The sequence below is a fragment of the Felis catus genome, chromosome F1 (assembly GCF_018350175.1).
Source record: "Felis catus isolate Fca126 chromosome F1, F.catus_Fca126_mat1.0, whole genome shotgun sequence".
Classification (NCBI taxonomy): Eukaryota; Metazoa; Chordata; class Mammalia; order Carnivora; family Felidae; genus Felis; species Felis catus.
The window spans coordinates 23,015,048-23,026,310 of record NC_058384.1 but is presented as its reverse complement, the minus strand read 5'-3'; the positions used below and the strand labels follow the sequence as shown (position 1 = coordinate 23,026,310).

The 11,263-nt window shown below is 40.1% G+C and overlaps 1 protein-coding gene across 1 annotated transcript in view; it reads left to right on the top strand.

The window, feature by feature from the left end:
• The window catches only part of LOC109495616 (proline-rich receptor-like protein kinase PERK2), a 315,475-nt gene that overhangs the window by 913 nt on the left and 303,299 nt on the right, over positions 1-11,263 (top strand). The window contains exons 2-3 of the mRNA XM_023247452.2: positions 457-711; positions 1,683-1,768. Of these exons, the coding sequence (XP_023103220.2) occupies positions 457-643 (187 nt within the window). The 3' untranslated portion in view covers positions 644-711; positions 1,683-1,768. The remainder of the gene's footprint in view (positions 1-456; positions 712-1,682; positions 1,769-11,263) is intronic.

Below are 11,263 nucleotides of genomic sequence, written 5' to 3'. Positions count from 1 at the left end.
GGAGACAGGCAGTGCTTGGGGCGCGCCTCCTTTTACTTAGCGCGCGGTCGTCTCCTTTCCTCGCCTCGCACCCTCACTTCACCCTTTCGGACTGTGCCGGAACTGGTTTGTTCCAGCCGCCCTCACCTGTTCTGCCTCCCCCTAGAGGCACAACAGCCGGAGATCGGACGTGGGAGATTAGATTTCTCGACGTCAAATTTACATCTAGGCAACCGCCCTAGACTGGGGCTGGCCACAGTGGACCCGAAAGTCTGCGGTCGGCCGTGGGCCCCTACCTTTGTTGGAGGGTGGTGGTGAGTGAGGAGGGGGCGTGGAGATTGTGAGTGAGAAGAGAGGCACGCTGGGGGAAGAAGGGGTGAGAGGATTCAGTAATAGAAAAAAACCATTGGAGGGGTCAGAGAAGGCCTATTCTATTAGTGTTGCTATAAAAACCTCCGGATTTCTGTTTTGTCCGAGGGCGGCTATCCCTTCGGAGAACAGTCCGTTCTTTGCTGGTCTTGCCCTCTTTTGGAAAAAGAAAACAGCCTGGAGAACCTGCAGTCCCTATCCTAACCTTCTGGGGCCATTTAGACCTCATACCAAACCTAGTTATCCACCCTGCCACTTTGCCCCCAAGAGGCAAACCCGTTCCAGGGACACATGAGGTATACTGGGCTCTGACGGCAACTTCATGTGACTGAAGAGCATGCTGGAAAGTTTCCTAGATTAAAGGTGAGGGGATTTACTGAGGTAAAGTTGTTTAGAATTTGGCAGAGGCTTCCAGGCTAATGTCCTGTTAGTTTATCCTGATTTGGGGAAGGCACTTAAACGGTCTAGATCTAACCTTGTTTGTCTTTGACCACTCAGCTTAATTTGTAGGCATTTCTAGGAGCCTAGCATTCTTTTAAAAAGAAATTTAATGTTTTTATTTATTTTTGAGACAGAGCATGAGCAGGGTAGGAGCAGAGAGAGAGGGAGACACAGAATCCGAAGCAGGCTCCAGGCTCTGAGCTGTCAGCACAGAGCCGATGCGGGGCTCGAACTCACGGATTGTGAGATCATGACCTGAGCCGAAGTCGGACGCCAAACCGACTGAGCCACCCAGGCGCCCCAAGGAGCTTACCATTCTTTATCATGAACTATTTATGTTTATGGGAGCCGGAAAAATAAATGTTGGGGCTCTTCAGCTGCAATAGAAGCTTTACAACATTTCATTCTAAACTCTTGAGGCAAGGAGGCTAGTTTCCATTTCTCCCCCCTATTCAATTGTGGGAAGAAACAGGAACTAAGATATCTATTAAAATGATTCTCATATCTTATGGAAAAAAAGAGTGCCATTTGCCACTGGGCTCTTATTTTTGTCTTCTGATAATTAATAACCAACAACAGTGTTCACTTATATTGCAAATGAAACTATCAGAGTACATGACTCCTAAGCTCTTTTAATACCAAGGGCTTCATTCTTTCAGTGAGAGAGTATGAATTGCTTACTTGGGTTAGGCACATGACTGTGTGGCCTGCTGGACACATGGTCCCTCTTGCTGTACTCTAAATAGTGCCTTTGTGACCTGAAACAGTCAACACGTTTTTTAAAGCTACAGTGTGATCAGTCAATGCTTTTTTGCCATGTATGGAATTTCACATTTACCTATTACATTTTCTATGGACAGTGGCATAATTAATTAATTCCATTTGTCTTCTAGGCAACTCCAGACTCGAACCTATCCAATTACTATATAATCCAGATGAAAACTTCAAAATGGAACACTGGCAATTTCAACCCTATCAGGTAGCAGATTATAAGATTTTGCTCCTAATATTTAACTTAGACAAGACATATTGGAGAGTGTCTAATAAAAATAAAACTATCAACCCCTATTTTATGTCAGGTGCTGAGAAAGATAAAATTAGGAATTGGTGCTAATCTGTAATCTTTCCATTTTTCTCTCTGATCCAGCTTCAAATGTCCCAGTGCTAAACTCTGGCTTGTGTTTTATTCTTTATGTGTTAGTTTGCTAGGGCTGCTGTAACAAAGTACCACAAACTGAGTGGCTTAAGCAACAGAAATTTATTGTCTCACAGTTCTGGAGGCTAGAAGTATGAGATCAAGGTGTCTGCAGGGCCATGCTCCCCCTGTGGGAGCTATGGAAGAATCTGTCCCGCCCCTTTCTCCTGGCTTCTGGTAGTTCTTTGGCTTGCATGGCATTTTCCCTGTGTGCCTATCTCTTGGGTCCAAATTTTCCCTTTTTATACAGACAGCAGTCCTACTGGATTAGGGCCCCACCCTAACCCAGTATGACCTTATCTTAACTAAATCTGTAATGACTGTTTCCAGATATTGAGGGTTAGGACTTTAACGTATGAATTTTGGAGGGGACATAATGTAACACATTAGTTCAGTGTTTCTCAACTTTGGTCCACTGACCATATTCATCAAAACCACCTGGATGTTCTTATTAGAAATGCAGTCCCTAGGCTTCACCCTAGACACCTCACCCAAGGAGGAGAAGACTGATTTTTGCCCCTAGGGGACATTTATCAACATCTGGAAAAAGGCCCAGAGAAATGATGTTATGAGTATCTAGTGGACCTGAAATGCAGCTCAGCCACCTACAAGGCACAGGGAAGTTCCCACACAAGAAAATCATCTCACTTAAAATATCAGTAGTGCCAAAATTAAGAAACCCTACTCTAGAACCACTAAATCAGAACCTCTGGGAAAGGGACCTGGAAATCTACATTTTGACAAGCCTCCCAGCAGCTCGGACCCACCTTCAAGTTTGAAAAACACTGCAGATACAGAAGCCTTTACTAGGCATGTGAACACATGCCCTTTTGCTCCAGATATTAGTCACCTCTCATCAGCCATGCTCACGATGATAAACTAATTAAATTAATTAAATACTACTTAGCAATTCACACAATTTACAAGTCTTACTCTAATGTTGATTTTAAACTGGACGTTTATGTACATCTTAACACTTCTCTACCACATTATATTAGTTTTAATCAACTATCTGCATATTCTGGGTGTTCTTTGCCTGATGAAAAAAACCATTGCCAATTTATGGTTAGGCAAAGCAACGTTTTGCCTCCTCCAGTCCACTTAATTTCTGTTGTATTCTGAGTTACTGACTGACTTGTCTGTTTCATATATTGCTTTCATCCCTTGTCGGCCATGCTTGCTGTTCTCTCAATTCTTTTTGGCAGTTGAAATATTTTTTTAGTACATTACTGATGTCTTAAGAGCACAAACAAGAAAATGGTAGCATCACAGGGAAAAATCCTAGAACTTCCATTAAAATAGGTCATTGGAAATTGTTATGTATTGTAGTATATAACAAACTGAGAATTTGATGCCTTTCTAAAAACATTAAGTATTCCCTTTTGGAGAGAATCTTCTGTTTTCCTGGTAGGACTTCCATAGAGAGTTTGCATCATAACAGGCAAACTGTTCAGGTATTTTTTTTTTAATCCACAGATTATAAAATCAGAATATTTTGGTCCTGTATTAGCCTCATTGACTATTACATTATCTAAGCCAACTGTTTTACTAATGACCTTTTGCTAGTTTTCTAAAGTCATCACTGCTAAAATTTTGAGAAAATTCTAGTCTCCTCTTCCAGTAATTAGAATCCCCTAATACTTTCTTTGTCTTTCAACAATTTCTTAGGCATTAAAACTTCTCATGTCATTCAGATGTTCTTCCAGTGACATTATATGACCTTCAAACCTGCTACCTCTTTGGACTACGCAACCAACACCTGTATAGTCAGCTCTTGAATTCTAATGAGTAACCTAAGCTTTCCTAAGCCTTCATCCAAACACCTTAAAAAAAAATTAACTTCATTGTTGAAAATAAGCAAGGCATGGAATAAGTAGCCTTTATACTAAGCTGAGTTTCTGATGTAAACATTAAAATCAAATGTATAAACAAAAGTGTGGTAACATATAGCACAATCTATACAGTTCAATCCGGGAGAGATCTTTTGTTGTGTTCACATGCAAAACTTGATATCTGATAGATGAAAGTTACACACTATAGTTCAGTTTGACTAGCAGCCAACTGTTGCCAGTGTAAACTGATCACTTAACAGATGATGTTGAGACTTCTTTAAAGAAAGAAACAGAAAAGACAGAGTAGTGGGTTATAACGTCAGTCTCCCTTTTTCTATATAATGTTTCCTAGTGTCTGGAAGAGACCAGAATGAAGGACAGTGAGAACATGATGGAATTTTATGAGTCAAGTGCACTGGGCTTTCTAAACTACTGAAGACAGAAAGTCTTAAAATTGTTATCTAAGGGTTCCCACCCCTAAGAGTGATCCCTCCAGGCTGTGCTCCTCCAAAATTGGTACCCTCAGGAGCAGAATTGTCAAGTAAGATGTTTTCTTTCCCAATCACCTCTTCTCTAATGTCTTACTAGAGAGAAAAATGTGGAAGACAATCTGTGGTGGCAGTGGGTCCCAGTAGTACCCTTCAGGGTGACCAGGTCCGTGACACCCTTCTCTTCCTTCCACACTTCTCTCAATGCCTTGCTCCTATCTCTCTTTCAAGACCCAATTAGCACCTTGCCACGTCCAAGAGGTGGGCTATTATCATGGGAAAAGTGCTGGACTGAAAGGTCTAGGCCCAAATCTTGGCTCTGTTCCTTAACTATTTAAGGAAAATCTCTTGTCTTCTTGATGACTGTGTTTTCTAATCCTTAAAATGGGAACAATAATACTTGCTTCACAGCATTGGATACTTGGCACGTGGTGGGTGGTAAGTAAATACGTATGTATGTATTTATTTAAATGCCTCCGCCAGTAACTCCAGCATACCTAACTTCTCTTCCATCTTCCCGAGCCCAGGGCACATCACTTGTAACACTCACTTGTCACCACCACGGGATAGTTTTGTACTTGCAGACTTAAGAGATGAGTGGTTTGAATCTTTGAATACATAACAGCACTTCAGACTCTTAAGTAGGGTGTTCCTCTGTCCTCAGACATCTTAGAAGTGTTGGAAGAATGAATATCAAAATCACATGTATCTTTCATGGCTCTTTCTGTCAAGCTGATGTTTCCAAATAATGAAGGTAAGTGGTGGAGGTGTGCTGGTGTGATAGAGGAGTAGGAAAATAAGAAAGGGAGTGGTTATTGAGGCATATCAAATAGCAGAGGGAGTAAATGTACTTCAAATGACTTAGAACTAGGGCACTGGATCTCCCTAGCTAATATCCATTCTCTTTCTCAAAAAGCCCTCAAATATGCTGAAGGGAATGTAGGATTGTCAACTCAATCTTTCCCTAGTTTCTTTCCCTAGTTTTCTCGTAGTCCAGATTCAAGGAATGTTCTATTCCATTAGTGGTGGGATCCTGAAAATCATACTGTTACAGAGAGAGGGTAATCTGTTCTGCTTTGTACTTAGCTCTATGGGGGTCAGGACCATGGTTCATTTTGTGTCTGATCATAGCACCTACCTTTGTATTTCTGTGAATGATTTTTGTCTTCTAAAAATATGTATTAGGTGAACTTTGGGAAATTCTTTTCTTTGTGTTGAATAGGAAATTTGAGGAGAATTTTCTCTCTGCAAAGTACTAACATTTTCTTTGCTATTAAGGGGATTCTATTAATTTTTCAACATCTTTCTTCAATAACTTATTATAGTATCTTAAATGATTTAAAGTCTGCCAAATCATAAAAATTTTATTGCTTTTCCTCTATCTGGAATGAATTTATGGATATCAGATTTGCATATTAACCATAAATGAAAGAGAAAAATCCTTTAATTATATGCATTTTTTAAAGGTACCACATTGCCTACTGAGAAATTAGCTTCATTAATTGGCTACAGTGTCACTGTACAGAAATTCCTGTGTAATCTCTTAGTGTTGCATCAATTCTTATTCATCCCATTAAGTTTATGAAATGTGATGAGCTCTCACCCAAAGGAGTAGTAATATAGATATACCTTATAATTAACCCAAACTTCTTTGAGGGTCTACATCAGAGAAAAAATTAAATATGGATTTTAAAAGTCTTCAAAGACACTACAGAATCCTGGTCATTTGTTTACTGTGTTATTTTTAAAGTGCTATAAAGAATTAAACCCAAGTTACTAAAAGGTTGAGCACTTGTAAAGAATTGAAAAATTGTATGTATATATACATATATATATATACACACACACACACACACACATATATATATATATATATATACACACACACACAATACAGTATACTGCTTCCTGTGTTTCTTCTAAGTGGAGAAGTTATATTATGTAGCTATTTCTCACATTTTTACATAAAATTATTTTCTACCATGACAAAATGAATCCCATGTTGTTCTTGTTGTTGTTGTTTTCCTCTGCATTTCCTAGAAAATTAGGAGAAGGCTATGAGCTGAATCATCATAGTAGGGATCAAGGTTCTTCACTGTATGTATGTATGTATGCGTGATACAATATCTGTACCTAGCAAATCTTGTCTCTCATGTTCCTTTTAAGCCAGACCGAATCCCTCCCTTCCTTAATATACCATGCCCTTTGGATCTGCTGTTTGCACTGACTAAAGCACCCTTCACTTGGTTAATTTCTACTCATCGTCTAGGCCTCAGTGTAGAACTCACCTCCTCCAGGCAGCATTCCTTCACTGGCTGAGGCTTGGTGGACTGTCCCCTCCTATGAACTTACATAGCACTCTGGGATAGCTCTCTTTGTCATAGCATTAATCACATAGTATGAAAATTTCACTTGTCTGTGCCCCTTCTGTAATAGTATACTCTAGGAAGACAGATGCCATTCTCTTCATCTTTGCATCCCCTGTGCCTACCCTGGGTGAGGCATGTAGAGATCTTCAGCAGATCTCTACAAAGGAAGGGGGGACTGGATAGTGCATTATTACTATTGCGTTGAGCTTTGAAGACACACAGATGTAGAGAAAGTGACTTATGTCTGAGTTTTTGTAGTGTGATGATCAATTTGTTTTAGGTTTCAAATTCTAACCTAAAGTGCTGTGTGATGTTCACAAGTAGTCGAGAAAGTACCACGTAGGTACTTGTCTGTCACTTTTCAGATAAATGTACCAGTGGGGCCATTGCATGCCTTTCATGTGACCCTATTTACCTACATGGGGTAGCCCACATGTCAGTGTTAGTTACCAAACAGCATATCAAGCACATGGATTCTTAACAGATTGAATCATTCCATTTTCTGGAAGAGAATGTAACTACAATTTTGATATCAGTCAAGGGAGGTATCGTTCTAATGTTACACATATGCAAGACCTTTCCTATGCTACAGAGCTATTTCTGGGTTTCTTAAGCCCCTCCATTCCATCACAAGCTTCTTGCATGTCTTCTTGAAGCTTTAACAACCACAGTGTCAAGTATGGTGCCTAGGACGTTACAGGTGCTCTGGGAACAGTGAACAAATTACAGAGTAACAATTTTGAGTGTTATACAGGCATACGGTCACTTTTCATGTTATATTTAATTCACTCCTCACAGCAGCACCAAGAAATATTAATTGTGATCCTTATCTTATGGAGAAGGAAATGGGGATTTAGAGATGCTGTAAGTTTGCCCAAGGTCACGTTACTTCAATGTTGGGGCAGAAGTTCAATCGAGGAGAGTCTGGTCTGAAGCCCACCCCTGTTCCACCACTACACTCTGCCTTTCATTACATGCTTACTGAACCAATTTATTAATAATTTCCATAGGAGACAAATGAATCATCCGGCACAGCTAATTCATCTGGAGGAAGGGTGGACAGGAAGTATGTTGATGGGTTATATAACTGAACTTTTGTCTTTGAGACCAGTAGAATTAGCTATTAAGGATAATCAGAAACACAATATAAACAGTAAATAGAGCTGTGAATACACTAATATGGCATGCAGACGTAGGAAAGGGAGTAGCTCTTCTTGATAAAAAGCATCAATCTAACTTCACCCACAGGTCTTTAAGAGAAACAAGATAAGGCAGAAATGGCTAGTTGACCATGTCTTCCATCCATTCTCCCTTTCCTCCTTGGAAACACAATACTAAAGGTCACAGCTCCTAACCTCCCTTGCAGCTAGTTTTGGTACACTGAATTGTGTGAGAACTTCACACAATTTTCTTCAGAGGGAAGTTTCCTTCAAAGGGAAGAGGAGTACCCTTCTTCCTTTTTCCCTCTGGCTGGGATGCAGATGTGATGGGTTGAAATCAAATAGCCACTGTGGATTAGGAGATGACAGGCCCAGAGTTGACCAAAGCAGCGCCATAGGAAGAGTCTAGCTTCTGATGACCTTGGAGCAGCCATTTCTGCTCTGGATTGCCAAATTCTAGACTTCTTCTATGTGAAAAGGTAACGAACTGTCATCTTGTTTAAGCCAAGAATGGCAGTGGAAATAGCCAATTTAGTGATTTCCGTCATTCAAAAAGTGTCCCTTCTGCGTGTGACTCTGTTTGTATTCAATTTATTTCATCTTACAATACTGCAGCTGTTCATATTTCCTGGACACCAAGTGTGGTGCACAATAATACTAGCAAGCAGCAAATATCATTACTGTGTCATAGGCTGTTTGGGTATTGATCCTATCTAACAAGTTCACAGTCCTTTGAACTTCAGAGTCCTTTGTAGGTGACTGATTTAAGACCGGGAGGCCACATGTAAACCCTCCAGATGATCTCAAATTTTTCATTATACCATTTAGAAAATTAGGCCCTACTTCGGCTATCCCTGATCTGACCATTATCCAATGCCACATCATTTCCCCCCCAAATGGCATATTATATACTACTTGATACTTAGAAAATGTTTACTGAGTTTACACATAATACTGTGTGAAACATTGTGTTGTATACAGCAAATTCACAGACGGATTGTAAAAGGTTTTGAATCTTTTAGAAAGTAATCAGTTTATTGAATGAGGTAAACTCTGTGGGGCACACATAGGAAATGGCTTTATTTTTCTCTAACCTTCAAACATGCACTTTCTCATTCCTGCCCTGTAGATAACCCCTCACATAGATCTCCTGGCTTTTCAGCCACTTTAAGTAAGGTTTACTTACTTGTCAGGTATTAAAAGACAAGTACAGTTCAGTCTAAATCCAAACCCAACATCTAATTCTCTAACCCAATTATATCTTATCTCACATATAATTCAAAGGTTCCCTTGGCTCCTCCAGCCCCCAGCCCAGGCCTGCTCCAAAGCTCAGGCACCCAAAATAAGCAGGGTGTGTTCCCTCCCTCTTCCATTACTCTCCACCCATTGTAGTAAATGCAACTCCATTCTAATCTCCACCCTTTATTCCTGCCACATTCCCTCTTGCTCACTTCTCTCCAGTCCCGCTGGCTCCTTTCCACCCCAGAAAATCCTGTAAACATGTTCTTGCTAAGGGCCTTTGGATTTTCTAGTCTCTCTGCTAAAACACCCTTCCCCCAGCTACCTGCATGCCTTGCTCCCCCACCGTTAGGCCTCAGACCAAAAGTCCTCTGATCCGTGAGATCTTCCCTGACCATTCCCATCTCAAATTACACACACCCACAGCGATCACTTACTCTGCTTTATTTTTCTCACCTCATCATCTGGTAAGTTACACTTCTGCTGGGAAACAAGGTGCCTGTCTCCCCTTCTGCAGATACCTTTCCATCTTTATGGGGGAGGTTGGGAGGTAGCACAATTTTCTCTCTGTGTGAGAAGAGGAGGAAAAAGAGTCAAAACACTCTCCACTTCTTTGAATTCCTGTTATCCTTGACTTCTTCAATGATCTTTAACAATTTGGCCCTGTCATATTTTTATGTGGAGGTGAGGGTTTCATAGATACTGAACTGATTTGTTTTCTTTTATGAAGTTTGGCCTGGATGTTTCAGACACTCTACTTAGAATAGGGTGGGGTGTGTGTTTGTGTGTAATTGTCTCTTATTATTCCCGGCTTTGGGACTTTAGCTAAAAACAGACAACATGCTGAGTAAATAGGAATCTTCTCACAAACTAATGTACTCTATTACAAAAAGAACATTTGAATTTGAGTTCACCATTATGATATGAACAGATGGTTCCAAGAATTCAAGATGTCCAGTTTTTAGGAAATAGGAACCTAGGCATTTCTAGAGCTCGAAAGCAATATAAAATTGTTTATGCATCACTATGGTAGAAAGCTACTGGTTCTGGCTGTGTAGGGTTCATTCTTCTTTCTTCTTGGACTAACACCCTTTGGCTGCAATGAATGTTCATGGATGAACATGTGACCAAATTTGGTCCAATTAGAACAAATACTTGGGTGTGGGCTGGACAGGAATCTGGAAGATATATGCCTAGTGCTGCTGGGGACCTCCCAGGGAGAGAACTTGCCTCAGAGTGAAGGCAATAAAAAGGGAAGTGAATGCAAGGGATGGAAAGAGACCAAGGTGCAGTCATATTGCACTGGATCCAGCCATGCCTGCAGTCAATGCCTAGACTTTTTATAGGAGTCAATTAATTTCCTTTTTTTCATAAGCCAAGTGGTTTGGCTTTTCATCACTTGCAGCCCAACTGTCCTGGTTGTCATTCCATTTATTGACTTTAAACCCTTGCCTATGCGTTGTCATCAGAGCTGCTATGTCCCTGGCGTATTTTCTCAAGATGGACTTTTTCCAGGGAGTGATGATAATTGCAAGGACCTATTAATGTCCCATTCTGGGATTCTTCTGGCCACAGGGCACAATGGAAGAACTATTGTTAATAATTATTTTGACAAATACAGTAATGTTATATTTGGTTGCATAGTTGTGTTTATGATTCTGAATTTTTCTGTTTTACGTATCCCTGAAGAAGTTTTCTTTTCTTATTCATTTCCCATAATAGTTCAACATGGAAGGCTTAAGCGTGCCTGAGTGGCTCAATCGGTTAAGCGTCCAACTTCGGCTCAGGTCATGATCTCACTGGAGCCTACTTCAGATTCTGTGCTTCCCCCTCTCTCTGCCCCTCCTCCTCTCACACTCTGTGTGTCTCTCTCTCAAAAATAAATATTTAAAACATAATAATTTCACATGGAAGGCTTATATTCTTTTTATTCATCATTTTTATCAGTTAATCTTTAGAGAAACTCTACAAATATCTTTAGGTTACTAATCTTTTATGTTGAAGTATAAGTTGTATAATTAACTCTAAAGGTATCAAAACTCTTTAAGAAATCTAAAATCCTTTAAGATCTAAAAAAATATATTCTCCCTAGTGCCTGAGACATTCTTCTAATAAGGAGATTTATAAAGTAATATATACCCCAGAGTGGTTTACATCTTTGAGAACTTGTAGCAGTGTTATTGTTGGGAAG